Source organism: Sardina pilchardus, chromosome 6, assembly GCF_963854185.1.
Source record: "Sardina pilchardus chromosome 6, fSarPil1.1, whole genome shotgun sequence".
In the NCBI taxonomy this organism is placed as follows: domain Eukaryota; kingdom Metazoa; phylum Chordata; class Actinopteri; order Clupeiformes; family Clupeidae; genus Sardina; species Sardina pilchardus.
Window position 1 is genome coordinate 16,399,808 of NC_084999.1, and position 21,225 is coordinate 16,421,032.

A 21,225-nucleotide genomic window follows, 5' to 3' on the forward strand; every position below is an offset into this window, starting at 1 on the left:
CCATGGGAAAGCGAGCCTCGGGAGGGTCAGTTCCAAAAGCGGGTCCTTGGAACCCTGGACCCATGTACTGATGTGGAGCTGATGGATACCCATACTGATCTTGGTATGGTGGAGGTGGGCCCATTGGGTACTCCTGCCCATCTGGGTAAGACGGAGGTGCAGATGGCTTCCCTGGGTTCCTCCCTGGTTTGGATTCCATCCTTCTTTGTTTGGGTCTTTTTGTTTCTAAGTAGTCCTGCTAGCTCACCCAATGGCCTGTGTGGGATCTCCTTCTCCTTTCCTGTCCTCTCTGCTCTTCTGTTTCCTGTTCTTTAGGTCTACATGTGGTTTTGCATGCACCACTGTCCAGCACTGTTTTCCTCTGTGCATCTGAGGCCATGGGCGTTGCCTGTGCCACTCCCCTTTCCGTCTCTGACCAAACACATCAGCCACCAGTTAAAGGTGCAGTCAGATTTGAAGCGCACAACCTTTTTGTTCTATATTCAGCAATCATCTCCTCATGGTTCACTAGTTACCTATTCCATGAATACACTGTAAAAAAAAAGCCCGGTCTCTCTCAGTAGCCAGGCTCCAGGCTCCTGTGTGGAGTTTCTCTGGGAATGCTGAAGGTAGGGGGGTGAGCTACCTCTCTGGAGTGTTTCATTTGATTCTTGGTTGAAATATAATCTACTGTATGTTGTTATAGACAAAAGCATTTTCTAAATTAATTTAATTTCAAATATTAACATAAACAAACGTAACTTCCAGTGCAATTACTGACTGCACCTTTGAGGAGGGGTGGGGGAAGAGTGCTGCTCATTCAGGAGGTGGCCATAAACCAAAACAAGGATACAAGCGTACACAAACCATAGGATTGTTGTGCTCTGTGCAATCGCCAGCAGGTGGTGAAAATGTATTACAGTTTTCTACAATTGTTTACACATGAAAATAAAAATGTCCTCCCAATTATGCAAATTGAGTGTGGTGTTTGGATAATTGTATATTTTGAAAAAAAGACCCGGTTTTCAAAATTGTATGTAAACAATTGAAATACATATATAATGATATAGTCAGTGTACCCCAGACTTGTTTTGATGTACACAATGGCTGCCAACAGAATAAGGCAAATTCTCTAGAATAACTGCTTTGCCATGACAAATTGATCAGGCTGAGAAAAAGGACAGATCAGTCACTATGTTGTTGGAATTTTAGAGGAAAATATTTATGTCAGTTTCAACTTCCATTAATCTATAGCACAAGTGTCGAACAACTTGCTACCAGAGATGGCTTGTCTCCAAGCAGTTTGAAGAGAGCATTGTATCGGTGTCCTGCTAACATATATTACAGGTACATCTCTCTGGTGCATCTCCCAGATTGAGTCAATATTTGTATGCCAATATTTTGACTTGATTAGCTGATTAGAGCTGTTCTCAGGTTGACATTTATATATAAATTCTTTATTCTGATATTTTGAGATACTGGATTTCCACGAGCTGTAAACTGTGATCATCAAGATTAGAATAGTCAAGATTGAACAAATTGAACAAAATACATATTTCACTTTTTTGTAATCCAGATTAAATGAAAGATTCACTGTTTGAAATAAATCACAGGGGATAAATGATCTTTTCAAGTTGATCTTAGATGCACCTGTTGTATATTGTAACTGTTCTATCCATTATTTTAGTGACTGTAGGTGCTGTAACTCTTTTCATCCAGCAGAGAGCCTCACAGAACTACAGAAGGGATATTTGTGCTCCAGAGTATTTCAATGTAGATTTACATTTACATTCTACATGACACAGTCCTGTTAATTTATTTAACAAATGCAGATAGTCAGAAGTATAATGTATTAAGAAAGAAAAATACTCTGCTCTGACGTTTATGTCATATTTATGAGTAAACACAGAAAACACTTGACTTCAACATTCACTGTTTGATTCTTGTATTTTTTTTTTTCACTGCAATCAGTTGATTACCGTTGAAAAAGATATACTGACTTTAATGTTAATGAACTTTAGACAGAGAGAAATAAAACATCTAAAAAAACAAAGACATCTATGCTGTGCACATTTTCATTTGCAAAGCCGTAGTGACAGTGCGGCGCAAACATATCAGCAAGTCTATGAAATCTGTAACCGTATTGTTGTTAATCTTGACTGAACCCTTAGAAACATGAAATCAAAATACTAGGGTACCATCGACTCATTAAGAATGCAGTGACATCTTCAAGCACACTAACATGTGTTCTCAACTGGGTCTAGACTACACACACATTTATATTTATATATATATACACATTAAAGGCCTTAACATGACAATGCAAGTGAGTTCAGAATGTTTTTTGGTAATCACATGTCTACCATATGCAGTTTTTCCCCGCTATCTTTCAAACCACAGCTGAAAAAAACAAAGTAAGGATGGAGCATGCGCAAGAAGGAACAACTTGACACTTTTGTGTGATGGATACACCTTTCACTCCAATTAGAAAATTCCACCATATTCAAGTGATGAAACTGTAAAAAGAAACATGGCAATCCTTCCTTTTCGGACTGCTGAGTGTCCCAGATGCTGTACTTCGATCACTGATATCCGTCTAGCATTCACTGGCCCGAGCTGTGAAATCCAATCAGGAAATGCAAAGTGAGACCCTCCCTGACCACACACTTAAATGGTCTGTTTACAGAGGCTTGTGAAAAGGATGTTCTCAAACAAATGGCAGTAATTGTTCAACCATTCCAGTAATCAGAGGTAGGATGATTACAATACATTACAGAAACTTTAAGATTGACAGAATTCTGTAGAAATAATCTGTCCTATCTCACATTTATATTCCACTTTACACACACACACACACGCACGCACGCACGCACCTGCGTCGTTGAGCATCTGTTGCCCAGCAGCACTGCTTCCTGCCCTTCTCCTGGGGAACAGTAATTAAGTGATGGTTAAAACAGCCCCCTTAAAGGAACGTTGGTACACTAGACATAAAGAAGATGGCCGTGAACAGATGCAGCATTGTGTCAAGTCACTTTCAACTCACCTCTTGTCCTGGTTGAACTTGCATCTACAGCGCCCACCTGTATAAATATTATATGATATTACATTACATTTGACACTTTGTTTAACCATACAAACATAGTACTCATGTCTAGGACAACTAAAAAGGTAGAGTGCAATAAGAAGAAGTGCATCAGTTTAAATGTAGGTAAAGTACAATACGAATAAGTGCCAGTTCTAGTCAGGTGGCAAATGCTTGGATAAAGAGAGATAATCAGATGATGCTATCAGTAAAAGCGATCAAGCAATCAAATGCATGATGTGTGCTATGTTTGTAAATACTGTCTACTGTATGTCACAAGTAGGTCTATGTCATGTGCATGCAAATCTTTACAGGTACTCTTGAATTAGATGCAAATCCCTGAGCACTTGTCTTTGCATGGCCCAGGCAGGGTGTACTGGTCATGTTTGATCTTTGGGTGTGGCTCCAAGGGTGTTTGACTTTAGGGTGCCGCGCTAGGTGTGTTTGAGTGCAGCTGCTGGGTGGAATAGGTTCTCACTCAGAAGAATGGTGAATCCAATCAGGCACAAGACTGCAGCCAGGATCAGACCGCCAACGCGAAGTCTGTAGTAGTCTGTGGGGGGAGAGGGAGAAAGAAGAAATGAGAGAGGGAGAAACCCATGTTCCACGTTCCAGGTTAACATGTTCATTTTGAAACAAATGTATTCTCATTTATTTAAGGAGTCACAAAATCATTTTTACCGAAAGTGAAAGGGTCATCTTCCACTGTGGGGAAAACAAACAAATAAACAGTGGTCAGTGTGAATCACCACAACTTGCACGCCATGTGTTGAAAATGAAAACACAGCAGAGGCATTATGCTAAAAGCAGAGGCATTATGCTAAAAAGTAGTGAAAAAGTTCAACTTTGTTTCAAATATAAAATGATAAAATAGCAACATACCTTTGTCTGGTCCACGTTCCTCTGCCAGTACAAAGGACACAACTGTGGCCAAAATCAAGGGGAATACAGTAAGTAAGGTTACATGTAGAGATTCATTTGAATTGCACAGTAAATCAGTATTCATATCACTTTGCAAAGGTCTTCCCTCTGGAAGGTACACGTACAGTAATGCGAAAGTATAGGTTTTGGTGTGCAGCAGTATGATTCCTAGGAAGTCACTTTTATTATTCAAAGGTCCCATATTATACTTCTTCTTCAAAATAGTCAAAATAGACCTATGGATTGCACTAAAAACCGTTCACACAAAAATCCTCTCAGATTATCAGAAGCCCCAGTCTCACCGGTTTCAATCCCTGTTAGAATATTCTGTGGCCTGTATCCTTAGGCCTAAATGTAATCAAGCTGTTGTTGGTCAAGCCCCTCTCCGAAAGTGATTTCATGTTTACGTCAACAGGCAGCTCTGTTTGAATTTCCGTAGTAAAGTAGCCTAATAGTCAAGTTATTGGAGTTTAGCTGAAACGTCTGCTAAAAACAATAACCATAACAGAATCAATTCAGACACCTGCATGTATGATGTAACATGGCCTCACAATGTTAAATGATAATGGGTAAAACCTTATTACGCTCTGTACAGTAAGCCCAGAAGAGGTGATGTAGCCTATTCCAAAGTTCAAAGGTACAAAATTTGTGAAATTGGCTGCCTTTTACCGGATGGCCTCTGTTGCTTCCAGCGTTGGCTAGGCTGCGCTACTGTATATGGCCTTCGGCCTCGTACCTACGGCCGAATTACAGCCGAGACAGACAGAGATATCCTTTACCAACCCTGCTCCCTCTCATATCATATTGCTTAAATACGGCAACACGAAAGAGACATGTCCTTGGGAGTTTCTGTTTGTATACTTGAAATATGGATGATATCAAGTGTGTAAAAGGCATTTGGATATTTTGTTAGACTACTACACAAAATACTGTCAATAGAATACTCTTTCGCCTGGTGCTGGTTGGAAAAGATAGGCTAAGGCCAAAATGGAGGATCTTTTGGGGGTAGTAATATTCAAATTTCCAATCCTGTGATGTAAGAAAAAGGGAGAAATGTCTCTTAACTAACCCACAAAAACTTAAACAAAAAGCATGATTTTGTTTTGCACTTCAAACTCAAATGAGCTGGGGGGCACTGTTGCCAATGTCATCTATTTGGGGGCCGCATCAGTGTTCAAGAATGAAACAACGCCCAGATGCATGTGAGAAAAAATGCGCAGGCCGCACTACACCAAGCTTCGATTTCAGGCAGGGGGCAGCAATATATTGTCCATGGTGTCGAAGCATCAGAGACCCAAATGAAAGTACAAAATCACAGAAAGAGTGAGTTTTGCATAATATGGTCCCTTAATTAGCATTGAGAACTTTCAATCCAATACCTTTCAATGAAACTTACTATTCTTAAAATGAGATGCCATGTAAACACACACACACACACACACACACACACACACACACACACACACACACACACACACACACACACACACACCATTATTGATTGCAAAGATTATGATGATTGTTACGATTGACTGACACACGTACACACACATTATGGAAATCATACACCGGACGCTTTAGACTATAGTGTTTCTCCATGGGTTTAGTTAATAAGATATCATAAGACCACACTTTACTAAAACAATCTGGGACATTTTAGAATACAAATGGGGACTATCACAGTTAAATTGGGACGTCTGGTCCCCCTTTTCTGTGTGCTTGTTGAATAACTTGCCTTTCCAGTAGAATTCTCAATCGTTTTGGCCTCTATGTGTCCAGTTAGTGTCTGTCTGTTCTTGGTCTTGGATTTTGTGAAGTAAATTTCTAAATAATGCAATTTATAGTCTGGTGTGACTTATGTATTATTATTTTTTTCTTACAGTAATTAGATAGATTAGATAGGTTTACAGAAGCTGGTTTACAGTAATATAAATTAGTACCCAATAATGAACAGTCAATACCAATAATTCTCCCACAGGAAACAGGAAACATAACATTAGTTCACCGCTACAGTATACATGGAACTTTGAGTGGTCTGAGTTTCTTGTTTTTAGATGGATTGAGATTGTTAATGCTGATGATGGAGTGCAGATAGAGTTTATGCAATCATAAAGATATTTCCCTCTCCTGAAAATTAGGGATTAAAAAGCTCACTCACGTGTGAAAAAGATTGCTGCAAACATCCTTGCCATCGCTGACTGCATACCTGTTGAAGGAAGAAATATATATGATTGGAATATTATGGACAAAAAGACCAAAAGCTAACTGACATTTAGACTCACAAGTCACCACTGAAAACAAAGACTAGGAGTGATTTTAAAATCTAAATTCTGGCATTGGTATATAAGTTAACATGTAGTGATTGTAGAGAACAGAATGTAGAGACATTGTGCTTTACAAAAGGAGTTTGGGCTTTACACTAAGGAGTTAATGGGTGCTCTAAATATAAAGCACTGAAACCCAAACCATTGTACAATTCAAGGCCTGCTCGTAGGAAAGGGTTGAATGAAATTAGTCCTACCCCACAATTCACTTGATCTGATTAAACATACTCCGCTAAGGGCAGCAAAGAGCAAATACTGAGGAAAAGAAAAACCCATAAACGGTGCCAATGTCAACAACAACCTGTAAATTCTAGCTCCTCCCTTTAGGTTGATATTAGATCTGACCCAAATGCACAAAATGGCCCCTGACTGCTAAAACTGAAATACAAGCCTAGGACATTATATGCAGTAAAAACATACGTGTGCTATTTGCGACAAAAAAAAAAAAAAAGCAATAGGATCGTAGCTATGGAGACTGACTGGAGGTTGAACTAATGTAAATCTCAGCTAAGCAAAGGGAGGCCTTCATACGTTCAAATCGAAACAGGCTACATGCCTAGCAAATGCACTGAACAGGACAAGCTAGCTAGACTAGAGGGACACACACACACACACACACACACACACACACATACACACAACTGGATCACCACATTTCATGCTGTGCCAAAATGAACCTCCAATATTTCCCCCCTTTGATCACACCACGCCCCTGACAGACCTCCCTGAGAAAGGCCGGCAGCTAATTTGAGGGCACTATGGAAAGCCTTCAAGAGATTGTGCAAATCCCTGCCGTCCTGCAGAGCTCTTTTTCCTCTCCTGTGATAAGATGATAACTCTCTGTCCACTCAATGAAAACACACATGCTCACAGACTCGGTAAGCAAACTGTACATAACATGGTACAAGGGTCACAACCCAAGGGTCACTCTCTCTGCCAAAATGACGACTGTCCCACTCAGTGTCCCACAAGTGGTGTGTAGATCTGACACACCACCTTCCGTATAATGGTGTGATCGGATGCTGAAACAACGGCAAGCTCAAGGAGTTCTCCATCGCACGGTGAAAACATCTCGATGCGCATTCATGACCTGGTGGTCACTTCCTGAGGACGCTATATGTCAGCCCTCATTCCTGAGCCAGCCTACTCCTTAGCAACCATGCCTGGAGCGGCCTTGAAAGTGCAGCTCTGGAGACTTTACTGTGTGTTTTACAATTAGACTCTTTGCAAAGCCTGCTGCTTTTTTTGGTTTTGTCTCCCTTTCCCATCCTTGCTGCTCTCACAAACAGTGTCAGATTACAGCGCTCACTTGAATTATGCACACAGACATTTCCGAGCATGCCCAACCACCCCCACCCCTGCATGTCTGTATAAGAATGCCAGGCAGTGTTGCCAACTATGCCCCCCCCCCCCCACACACACACACACACACTCACACATTCTCTGCTCCACCACCCCCCCCCCCCCCACACACACACACACACACACCGGGTGAAGTACCAGGGGGGCCAGGCATCAGTGATAATGAGAGTCTTGTCCTCCTCTCCTCTCCCCTCGCGGGTCACGTTGGCTGCCTGGGCCACGGGCATGATCAGCCATTATGCTCTGGTGCCGTGAACGGACTTGCCCTGCGCGTTCCGCTGCGTCTGGAGACGGCCCACGCGCGGCTTCCACCCCGCCCTGCTTCCTTTTGTTCACCGCTCTCTGCCGTAAACACCGATGGGGATGTGACCTGGCACGTCTGTGGCGTTCAGTTACCCACTCTTTTTTTTTTGGACTCAAGTGAAGTCCCACGCTCACTTTTCAAGCACGCTGTCAAGCCTCCCTTGTTCTACTTGCTTGTCACTGTCCAACCAACAAGCTGAAGCCACAATCACGTTCTGTGTTGGGTCAGGATGGCTGGCCATAGCATGGTGCGTGGCTGAATGAGGCCTCCCCTGGCAGAAAACGACAGGCTTCTGGCTAGCGACAGCTGCTGCGCAATCCAGCATGGCGTGACGTGAGAGCTACGACCACACAATTCAGCATAGCGTGACAAGAGAGTCTTAGTGTTGTTGTGTGTGTGCTGTGCCTTGAGGTTAGAATCAAGAACTTCAAACACCTCCTACTTGTTCATGTACTCATGCACTCTATCATTCTTTCTCTCCCTCTGCCTTTCTCTACTTTCTTTGCTACCAAGAACACATATTGACCTAAAGAAAGAGCCATACGTGCATTTCACTGACCCCATGGTGTGCCTGAAAGTACCTTTCAGTGACAGAGTAAACACACAGACTTTCTGATGGCGCTGGCAATGGCATTGACCTTGCAAGCACTGACAAAAAAAAAACTAGCCAAATGTAATTCCCAACCAAACTAGGCTTTACTACCATCATAAGATGTGTTATGAAATTCTTCCTCATTTCTTTATAGATGCCCCAAATCAGATGTCCAAATTGCGTAGTGCAAACAAATGTCTAAATAACAAATAAATAGAGCGCCTGAAAAAAAATAAATCACGCGCACCCTTTCACATGCTTTTCCCACACACACACACACACACACACACACACACACACACACAGACAAAGCCGTCTAAATAAAGGAGCTGTTTGCTGTGCATGGGAAAAGCTGAAGGTGGCCTGGTGTGGGTCCGGCTATGTAACTGGCTGCTCACCACAGATTGCTACACAGTCCTTCGGGGCCTTGTGGAGCCAGGGTGCTGGGTGAGGGAGGCATGTGGCCAGCTGGCCCGGGCCCTGGATGAGCACACTGTCTCTGGCCATGTGACTAATCTTGTGGCTCCGAGGAGCTAACGCACCAGGGCCATCGGAGAACTCACATTTGTCTTGCGGCATAATCCTCAGGACCTCCTAGAGATCGTCAGCCTCAAGGGGTCAAGGCTGCGATGGCAGCTGAGCAGGTGTGTGTGTGTGTGCGTGTGGGTGTGGGTGTGTGTGTGTGTGTGTGTGTATGTGTGTGCGTGCATTTGTGAGTGTGAGTGTGAGTGTGAGAGTGAGTGTGAGTGTGAGTGTGTGAGTGTGAGTGTGAGTGTGAGTGTGAGTGTGAGTGTGAGTGAATGTGCGTGCGTATGAGTACGTGAGCATGTCCGTGTGTGCGTGTGTGTCTGTCTGTTGGTATGTCTTGACAAGCTTGCGTATGTGCCCATTTGCATGTGTACAAATATGCAAGTCTGATAGAGAGAGGGAGGGAGAGAAAAAGAACGGGAGAAAGGTTCGAGAGAAAAGGAGAAAGAGAAAGGGAGTGTGAGAGAGCCCTTGCACTTGTACAGAATGCACTGTGCATTCTTAACAGCTGTATTTGTATCCAAGAGCGACCCTTGAAGTGTGTGGTCTAGCTGGATCTTGCTGGGTTCCTGTTTGCAGTTCCTGCAGGTCTCGCCCCAGCCCCCAATACGGAAGCGCAGGCCCCTATAACCACGGCACATAAAGCCTCTGCCACGTGGTCATAGGAATCCAATATGTGTATGAGCCTAATTTAAGAACAAAACCCCTGCCACTAAGAATAGACTGAGCACTTTGAAGTGTGGCACACACACACACACACACACACACACACACTGAGTGCCCTTTAGAGAACAATGTTCATCTGGTTTAAGCACTGGTCCAGAGGCCACACACAGTAGAGAGTTTAGTGACTGTGAATCTCAAACTCAACTCAAAAATGGATAGTAAAGACAAAATGACTGGAGTGTATTGCCAAACCAATCACTGTGCGTTTTTTTGTTTACGTTATGTAATTTAACTGAAAACATATTGAAACAAAATTTACTTTCAAAACAGTTACAACACATTCATTCACCATTCATTGTCTGTATGTGTCCAGAACGACTTCTACACAGCAGTACAGTACACAGCGGGACAAGATTTAGAAATCAGGAGTTACAGTATGTCCACAAATGTTACCTTGACACTGCAACAGCCATGATCAACAAGGACAAACACCTGTTGGGCTCTGGTTAACGGTCTGTGCCCTACTTATTATATATGTAAACATGGATCTTAGTGACAATCTCACTGCAACCTTGCTGACATACAGAGGGCTTCTTTTGTTACATTGTGTAGGGCCCCAACAACATAAAAAGATTATTATAAAGCTTGATTCCCCCCCACCCCCCAAGGATCTCTCAAAAAGATACGACTGATTACAAATCAGAAGCCTACTGGTGACTTTCTCAAGAGTTCATATTTAAGACTCTCTCCCATGTCATTGCTGTGTAAAAGTGTGGAGAATTCTATCCCAAATACAATGTCTTGCTGTCTGCTCACATTCACTACTGCGGAGGATGTCCTTCCACAATGAAAGTGACATTCTGGCAAGGAGCAATACTGACAGTACACAAAGGGAGACAATCTAAACGACAGACCCAGGCAGACACATTCCAGACCACGCTTGTCCTTAGTGTCCTCTCATGACATAAAACACCCATTCTTACTCTAAAGGAAGGAATAAACACGGCATCGACGTAGCTCAACTTAATGACTGTCTCACACCACGTGCTTCCTGTCTCTGCACACCATTGAGCCACACTTAATACTGGCACCATAGAGGGATATTTCCATGAGTTTGTCTCATGTGAGGGTGCGCATGGGGGAAAGGCACATATTATTTCCATGACTCATTTTTCCTACACGCCACCACCGCTCCTCGGAGAGTATAACCACAGTCAGACATGCTTTTCTTTTTCTTTGGATACCCTCCCTGACAAAAGGGAACAACTGGGCAGGAACTGGATATTTTTGGGAGTACTTGCAGCTCACATTCGAAAATAATAACAAAGCTGGACTTTGTGAATGTTTTTCATGTAGACTGAGTCTGAAGCCATTCAGCATTACAAAAAGTTCCTCAATTGAACTCCTCCTGCTCTGTTACAATAGCAGTTACAAAGTGCTATTTTTCAAAAGGTTACAGTGGTGGTCCAAATCAGTGTTTTATAGTTCATTGAATGATGGTTACAGAGGATAAACTCTCATACTCTAATGAACTATTTGAAACAGATGTAAATGTGAGTGGTGATTGCAGGCCACCGATTTTCCTCTTCCAAAAGGAAAAAACAACTGCAACTGCCACATTAACAATTTCATTGTAATATATCAGAAATATCCACAGGTCGTGGAATGTAGAGCACCGCATCCCACACGCTGGTGCGCCCGGTTCCTTTTTTTTTTTTTTTTTTTTTTTTTCTAAGGCTGCGCTTCAATCCAATCCATGGTTGAACAGTTGAGCAACAAGCTGGACTAGAGCCAATACATGTTTGATGTCTGTATGTCTATTGCCTAAGGAAATGTGCGCACCAAGTCCCATTCACAAGTCGGTACAAAGTAGGCTACACATGCGTAAATCACGACAGGAAAAGCAGAATGTCGCCTGTTGCGCAAGTCAAATCGCACATGCTACGGTTCTCCCGCGTATGGATTAGAGCGCAGTACAGCTGTTAAGTGTCCAATTTCCATACGAATATTCTATGCATACCTTCCAAACTCACATTACATGTGTACCGTATATGGGAAATTTTACAACTCACTGAAATTAATCTGGTTTTGATTCAGTGCGGTACGTCTTAAGCATCCTACTGGCATTGTAGTCAGGCATAACAATAATGGGACGAATAGGCTGCTATGATGTTGGTTTCAGAGTCTAGCACTAAAAACCTACGACTATCCGGAAATGAAAAGCCAGTTCTCTTTTCCACATGAGGACGGTTTATTCGAATGTCGGCTTATGTTAGTAAACTTAAAATTAAAGTCGCTGTAGTATATATTCCATAGCCTGAATAAAACACCTATAGATGAAGATGAAAGGTGGCATATGCTGACAATGAATACCCTTAACATCAACGTGACAACAATGTAGAAAAATATATAGGATTTTATAGCAGTCTATTACGACGCATAATGCGTTATTTATAATGGCATACACGCTATGATGCACTGAATCTTACCTTCTAACCTTTTCACACGTGTAGAATAGCCGTAGAATAAAAGACGGACAACTTATCGTAAACCTTTGTTGGCACCAGAGTCTGTCTATTGATTTAGGGAAGACTGAGGCCAACACCCTTTTCACTGACGTTCAACAGGTTGGCTCAGTTTGGAAATGGGCTGAGTTTTGAATTGATGTGAAGCACTTTAGGGCGGAGTAGACTTTCATTTCTTGGTTTCCGTGCACGCCTAAACCAAAACGGTGGTTAAGCTTCCATGGCCTTTTTGAGTAAAAGTGATATTCAAAAACTACAAATCGTTCATTTTTAGCCTATACTGGCCACCATAGTCTTAATTAAAATACTGAATCACTCAGCAAATCCACTCAACCTCAACCAAACTGTGATTCTATTTTTATATGCCACAAATCTTACACAAAATCGTCCTTTTTAATGCAAGATCCACAATTCAATGCAATGGCTATACAGTATATAGAATAATGATGAAAGCAAAAGCATTTGAACAAATTGGTTACTACGCCTAGCCATAGTCCAGCATTACCCTAGCAACATCAGAGACCATCAAACATGATTATGGCTGTCATGACAACAAATTCCAAACTGGTACAGTCCTCTGAAGGATCTCAAATTTCAGAGTCATCATCTCCTTTCCTGTAATGATAACACAAGGGGAAAGTGTTGTGAAGTGACATCTGCCTCCATTAATGTCTATTAAGACTTTGCAAGTAATATTGTTGACAGAGAAACTCACTTGCTTGGCTTGCACTTGCTCCCTGTGAAGAGAAGTGGGGGAGAATGTGTTATTTCTGCTGTTAAAGAAAACAATGTTACACAGCCCACAATTTAAACTGAGATTGACAGTAAATATGAGTTAACACTTTAGACAGTGTTTTATTTACTTACACATTACAAAACCAATTGCTCCTGCCACAAGCATGCCTGCGAACACCAAGCCACCAATTCGTAGTTTGTCATAGTCTGTTGACAGAAGAAAACATCAGTTAAAACTCCAGATTTCCAATTTGACAATCTGGCGAACAAAGAAATTAGCCTAAATGGCAACAGCAGTGGTAGGTCTGATGTCATGCTTATCACAGTATTTGCAAAGGAAGTGGTCCAATGAGTCTGTGACATGAAAAAAAATATATCCTTTTGGTTTTCATTCACACACTGGCTACATGCTTTTACACCCCTCTGTGAACGTGCATGGTGATAGATTGATTATTTTATTTACTGAATTGCATAGCTTTGTAATTGAAATGATTGTTTTCATCATTCATAATCTCAACTTTCAATCATAATAGTGCTAGTCTAATGTAATTGTTTGACACTGAATTCGCCTGTCACGAGATACTGGAGTTCCTCCTCTATTCACTGGCATTGGCAGCTCAAACAAAGCTCTGTGGCTGACACCAGCTGAATGTTCACTGTAATTGACTATTCAGGGTGAAGCAGAACTATTCACAATAACGGTCATTCAGAGGTGGATTAATATGTAGCAAGTACAACACACATCTTGAAAATTAATACAAGAAATGTAGAGATAAAAGTAGATTCAGAAAAATGTTTCAGTAAAAAAGTATTAGCCAATGTATCATTATGTTGTAGGGGTTAATAAAAATGATAGTATTTTTGTGTATACATGTAAATATAAAGGACAACTTACCGTATACAAATGCGTCTAAAGGGGTGAGTAGTGAATAAACATAAACAAAGGGGAACAGACTGAAAGTTAGATACAAAAGCCAATCACAGTACTATCAATATGGCTATTCTACATAAGCTTGAATATGCAGAGTATTATTTGTATGAGTGGAACTGGAGAGTTTAGATGGCACAGTGGTCAACGGTTGTGGTGTTCACATGATCCAGCCTGCATGGGGGCTAATTAGCAGGTGGATACAGGTAAGCAGAGGGGCGGGGTGTTCCCATGCTGCCTTGCGCGCAATTTGATTCACGCTGCTAAGGCAGTACTACAGCCCAATCACAGAACAGGGGAGGGGGGGGGGGGGGGGGAGCAAGACGATGATGAGCTATGCACGACGCATTTGATAGACATCCTTGGCGCCCAGTGAACATATCTGGGCATTTTTTTCAAATACGAGAAAATGAAAGTTTGGTTGCCAGACCACGTCTCATTGAGAAGTGGTATAGGCGCTAGCCAGGCTAGATAAGCAGAGGGGTGGGGCTGCTCAGGTGATGCAGTGAACGTGCCAGAAGACAGGACAGGAATGGTTGTTCTGAAGCGGCAACAGAGGGGATCATGGGAACACCACCACCCACCTGACTGGACAAATGACAGATAAAACCAAACTAAACCAAAAACCCCAAACCATGGAAAACAACAAACACTGATGGTGCCTTACTTGCTTCAGTTTCGATGAAGAGGGAACAAAAGACTGGTGGGAGAAAGGAGAAGGAAACACAATTCACGTGACATTGAGCTGAAGGACAACTCTGTGACTTGTCAAGGTCAAGTTACACAAGGAAAGTTTCAAATGATACAAATAAATATGATAATGTACAGTATCTTATATCTTATCAATACCAATATATTACACAATATTAAAAAAAAAAAATACTGCAGAGATGTCCACAATAGATAAATATTGATAATATGCCTAAAGATTTGTGCAGCACCAAGAAATAAGTTGGGCATGTATGAGTCACAGGGTTAAGGAAATGAAGAAACTGAGATGAAGAAAGAGCAGGAAGACAGTTTACCTCCCAAAAGAAACAGAAAGCTGATCTGCTCCATTTTTTTCTGATCACCTATCAATTAACAAAGAGCAGGCTGTTATTGATATTTCACAACAAGAATAAAGGCTTTTGAGGAAAACAAGTGCCTGTTGCTGTACATTTTGAGGTTAGAAATGTGCCGTCTTTGACTCTGAATCAGTGCTCTTTGGGTGAGAGCCAACCAACAAAGTTAGTCGCGACACCAACCAGCTGTACCAGTGTTTTGACAGTAAACAGCATCACTATGTAACTGAGTAGAGAAGACCCAGCAGGCTCCCGGACACCCTTGGGTTGACCTTGGATTCCAGCAAGGGCAAACGCAGAATGTTTTGGAAATTATGTGGCCTCATTCTGTTCATGTATCAACTTATGGTTCAGCAGTTTTGTCTCCTTTGTCTCCCTTTTTCAGATCAAAATGATATGAGAGATTCCTATTTGGGTGTCAGTTCTCCACCACTACAATGGAAATCTACATGATATGTACATGAGGCCATTTCAAAAACATATAATCAAATTACATTCAATGGCTTTTGGCATAATCTGATGCACATTTGAAATAAAGGACTATTTAGCGTTTCCCATTACTCTTGTAAGCAAAGTGTCAAGAGTTGAATATCATTACATATTTAAAAATATGTAAAATGAGTTATGTAGTAAAATTAGTAGCATCTGTAACACAGCCATTCTTTTGAACACATTTTTGGTAGCTATCAATTTAAAACATAACCACAGTCATTTTTCCACAATCATGATTTTTTCGACTTACCTGAGCTGGAGATATTCTCTCTAGTGGCTTGAGACGTCTTGTCAGTGTGACAGATAGCAAGTGACCTCCAATATGACTTTATTCATTTACCTTGAGTGACGACTCCTCCTTATTGTGTATAACCAAAACACAGCCTGAGGTGAGCTATGGCTGCCCTTATCACGGTTCCTTGTTTTCTCCTGCCACACTTTCTCACTACATTATTGCTCCCCAAACATTAGCCTCACACTGAGCGTCGGGTCTGTGCCTAAGACTCAAGGAATTCTAAAAGTCTACCTTTATTTTATTTTACTCTAGAAAGGTGCATAGGCTACTGATGGAGCTTTTATTGGTAGAAACGTTTTTGTGTGTGTGATGGTTTTGATGTTGCCATTTTGTTGCACAACAATGTTCAGCACATTCTGTAGGGGTGAACTCAGCTATGTATCAAACCAGGAATGTGCTGTTTCTCTTTCTTGTTACTTATTAGCCAATACATCTATTCTCCAGCACTGGGAACAGTTCAGAGACATCATGTGTCACTTTGCTGTAATTCAGACCTGATCTACAACATCTTATTTTCAAAGATGACCATTATAACTGTTTTGTAGTTTACTGACAAACTTTTGTCTTAAACTGCTAAACTTTTGTCCTCATGTCAGTCTGATTTTGAACCATAAAACTGTTTGGATTTAAAACACATTGACAATGTATACTACTACAAGCTTCAGACAACTCATATACTGTAAGCAATGCATTGTGGCAAAACATTAAAAAAAAAATCCTCCCTCCTGATCCATTTTCAGGAGAGAAACTTCAGTGAGTCGGAGAATCGGTGCAACCCTCTTAGAAGGAGACCACAGGAGACAGAGGAGGTTGATGGAGCCTGGAGGCAAACAGGCAGCTCAAGCAGGGAGGATCCCAAGAACAATACCTCAGTGGAAGATTCCATCTCCACCTCACCTACACTCAGGAGCCACTCCAAGCGGCAGTCTCTCGGGTGGGGGTGGGGGATGCCAAGTCATGGGGATATATTTTAGGAGGCAATACCTTAACGTCCAGTGGCGTTAATACAATTCTAGAGCCAAGGAGGGTGTCGTGCCCGTCCATTTTATGAGTGATATGTTGTAGGAGACTGGATAGTAAGACCTTAAACACACATATACACACCTGTTTGATTTGCATTGAGCTCAATGAGCATCAAACAGGCTAATAGACTAACCGGAAAACACACCATGCCAATCTCTAGCTATGGTGAAGGGTATGTGATGATGTGGGGCTGTTTTAATTCCAAAGGCCAAGGGAACTTTAGCAGGATGCATAATATCCTGGATCCATGAAATAGCTGGCCTTTTAAAATGAAAACATTTGAAAAATCCTCCTGCTCCTATGGGAATTTAACATAGGGGTCAAATACTTTTGCCCCCTAGCATTTAAGGAAGAACATTTATTTATTTACGATACATTCTTCAATCACAAAGAAAATTGGTGTCTTTAGCGGTTTGATATTTACATATTTTTTTAAATTAAGGCATTAAGATCAATTGTCAAATGATGATTTTATATTCCTCTTTGTAGGCAACTTTAGCATGGCATCAAATACATGTCCTCCCCACTGTGCATACAAACAAGCATGCTTGCACTATACACTTGGTGTAAAATAGTAAACTGACAATATTATTCAAAAGCTAAAACAATGAGTGGAATATTAATTAGGCCTATAAAATAAAACAAAGTTTACATATGTTATAATTAAAAGCAATTAAAGAGGACATGCTGATGTGACATAGAGAGTCAGAGGCAAGACTCAAGATTCAAATATGGTTAATTATTACAGCCCCACTTACTTATCTGCTAGAGAAGAATTTAACAGTGCAAACAAGCCACTCTGGCCCTATTGATTCCCATTCATTGTACTTGCCTGGGGGGGTGGGCAGTTTGAGATCAAGATGAATGACAAGAAAGACTGGATAACAGGGCTGTAGCAAGCCTTTTGGGTGAGCAATCACCAGCAGGAAGAAATGCATAATTATGAGACACATACAGAGTGATATTGTGCCTAAAGTCTCTTTAATAAATATTACACAGTGCCTTTGTGAACATGACTTCCCAACACAACCACAACCCCTACAAGGATAGAGGGACAGAGAGAGGAACACATCTTACCTTTAAAAAAAAAAAAAATTTCTAGTCTGTGTGATGTGCTCAGAGTGCTTTTATGCAACTATTATTTAATTTCAGATGAACTACAGTTTAAATCTACACTAAGGGGTAAATCAAGACAAATCATAATTCCACATATAAGGTGCTGTAATGTGTTCTAGAGTTTGAGGCTGACAAAAAGTGGGAAAAAAAAAGTTAAAGTAAATTCACATAGCACGTTCAGATTGAAGTTGAAGTACAGATTGATGATCGTATAAAGTATCACCATCTTCAAACAAAAGATTTGTGGATATCACTGTAACTGTTCTTCAAAGCCCAAGGAAACCATCTGTGTCAATATTGATCTACTTTCCCCACTGTTCGTTCAGAACTGTTTCTATTTTTCAAGCCGTATCCTGCAGTTGTTATGATTCACATACAGTATACACACTCATTGAAACTGTGCTAAAACATCAACCCTTTGAAATGAACGTTGAAGAATTTAAACAATGTAAACAGACAAACAGCAAACATCCAAACAGCGTCTTACTACTTATTACAATGTCATAGTACATTATTATGGACATTGTAAATCTATAGCTGTTTGGCTCTATGGCTTGTTTCAAGGAAGAGACACCATCTTCTGGTGAAAGTGGGAACTTGCATGTCTATGTCTGGTTACTAAACAACCTAGTTTTTGAACAGAAATAATGGTTACAAGTGCTACTGCAACGTAAAGTTTGACTAAAGGGGTTTCAAGGCATATTTTAACTTCCTCTGTACTGTGCTCATTTTTGCTGAAAAGAAGTCAAGTTAGTACCCCTTTGACTCTTCAACTATTGTGCGTTCATCCTCCTCTTGTTTTCCTCCTGTTGAACAGACAAATCAGACAACCAGAATGATGAGCATGTGATATTATCACATCAACTGTGCCATGGATATCTATTAAAGCAACACTATGTACTTTTTTTTTACTTCATTTTTGATGATGCACAGCACTGAATAGTGGAATCTCTGTGATTGCCGGTGTGTGCCCAGAATGTCTGGTATTGCACACTATGTACATTTGTCGTTCTATGCCTGCCCCTTCTCATCGTTTTCAATGTATTGTGTACCCAGTTAGCACTAAATGGCTACCCAGTATGTTGAAAATGGATGGCAATGGGTATAAATACCAATTGATACATTGTGTTGCTCAAGCTTATCAAGATTAGAAACACAGGAGAATTAACATCCAGTGACAATAATGTCTTTGGTGCAGATTCTCTGTGAGAGCTGTACATCACACCTACTGTACTGTACTGTAGGTAGGGAGGCAGGATACTCACTGAAGCATTCCCGAAATGTTTCTGATTTCTGGAGGAAAATATATATCAAGCCGAAGACAATGAGGATGCCAAAAAAGCCTCCAATCACACAGCCGATGAGAATTCCAAAGTAGCTGCTATTTACTGACGGACAGACAGACAGACAGACAGAATGGCAAACAGATTAAAAAGCCACGCAAACATAGAACAATACCCCACACCTATGTTTTCTTTTACTGAAATTAAAAAAAGAAAATGTTTTATACCAAACACGCTGAGATGTCCAACAACAGTCTCAGCCCTCGCCTTACACCTGAACATGGTGCCATTATCAGACACCGATGCGCCAGTGATGGTCCAAATAGCCAGTATTTCAGTAGAGTTCGTACATGACCACTTCAATGCCTGAACAGGAAAAATAATGGACATCATTTCTGACAATTTTGAATTCTTCATGTGAAAAAAAAGACAGAAGAAAAAGTAGTATTTGAAGTAAAAGTTGTCCATTGATAATTTCTGTGAGAATTGCATGCACAGAGAATTACAGTCTCTTGCTCTCTCTCTCTCTCTCTCTCAAAATGAATGTGTTGGAAACTTGTATTGTTTCTAACACATCTCTGTGACAAAAGTTGTTTCCGTTTTTTTACAGCACAACCTTTTTTTTTTTTTTTACACATCTCTGTGTCCAGAAAGGGACAACACATCCATTTCAGGAGTGGTCTTTCTTTCCTTTCTCAATTTTGTTTGGTATATTCACCTTCTCTGGCCACTCCTGTGTTTTATTCTCTGGACAGCTGAACGTTTTGTTGTTCCCATGTTCATTTCCTTGGATTGAGAATTCAACACTCCCTTCAGATGATGGTACCCCACAGTGGAAGCTGGCTGGCTCTCCAGTGGCTATCGTTATGTTCCCAGGTTTCTGAGTGAAAATGGAGTCTGAAGAAATACAGTAGCATGGAGAGAGAGTGATGAGCAGGCATCACTTGATGGATGCCAGCACCCATAGGAATACATATGAATACAAATGGATACTCTGGATTCATGTGACTATACAATGCATTGCTTTGATTATTACATTTCCTGCTAGTGACAGAAAATGAGGACTACATATATGGTCCTCTCAGGACAAAAGCCTTCTGTAATAAGAATATGTCAAGGACATTTCAGAACATAAAAATCCATACATCATGTTACACTTGAACATGCAAAAAGTAGGTTTTGTTGTCAGAAAGGTACATGTATATCTGGAAAGCACATACAATGTACACAGTATTTGTTCTCTGTCAAGGCTAGGCTCTGGCTAGATAGCAAGTATTATTTTGATTTTGAAAGTGATCTATGTAATATTCAATCTACAGTATGTGATTCTTACCTTGTAATGTCCAGGTGACATGTAAGTAAACCAGTAGCGCTGTACTGAGGAGGTGGGGAAGATGATGTCTCTGGAAGCGGTACAGAAACATGGCCTTAGTTCTGTGTCCTCCAGCCACAGATTAAATTGTCCTGGTTCCCTGGTTGGCAGTTAGTTACCCATCCGCCAAGTCGAGTTCTCAGTGAAGACCCTGACTTTCCTCTATGGTTAATAACGCCCCAGATCCAGACAAGGAAAGGAGGAAGTTTTCCTTGTGTGAGAATTATTATCTTTTTAAAAAAAATGCGGAAAGAAGGTAGAAAATCACAGTCAGGCATTCACTCATTTGTTTAGACTCCTTACAAGAAAGGCATTTGAAACAGGTTGAGCAAGTCAACGCCGCAGAGGGAGTGAGACGCTGGCTTCCCGCTTTAGGTCTCCTCCTCCACTTGATGAGCTTCTAGTCTGTCAACAGTCTCCCCTCATGCTGTCACAGCAATGTAAATTGGGGATGAGGGAAAGTTATTTTACTTCCAAAATAGTCAGCCAGGCCTTCTACCTTCATCAATGATCAGGACACTCAGCCTCACACATTATATGTGAGGGAAAAGGTGACGCACTGCTGCAAAGTCATGAAGTTTGGCATATCACTATCTACTGTAAAGTAGTTTGTCTACATTTAAAAGTGTATCAG

General features: G+C 41.1%; 1 protein-coding gene across 1 annotated transcript; it reads right to left on the reverse strand.

Moving 5' to 3' along the window:
• Positions 1-1,907: 1,907 nt before the first annotated feature.
• fxyd3 (FXYD domain containing ion transport regulator 3) lies at positions 1,908-12,875 on the reverse strand. The gene is made up of 8 exons (XM_062538692.1): positions 12,248-12,875; positions 6,141-6,188; positions 3,944-3,985; positions 3,743-3,766; positions 3,540-3,614; positions 3,023-3,059; positions 2,853-2,902; positions 1,908-2,595 (listed from the first exon to the last, which is right to left on the reverse strand). Exons 2-8 carry the CDS (start codon positions 6,184-6,186, stop codon positions 2,576-2,578), a joined length of 294 nt encoding a protein of 97 aa, XP_062394676.1. The 5' UTR covers positions 6,187-6,188; positions 12,248-12,875; the 3' UTR covers positions 1,908-2,575.
• Between the last annotated feature and the right edge of the window lie 8,350 nt (positions 12,876-21,225).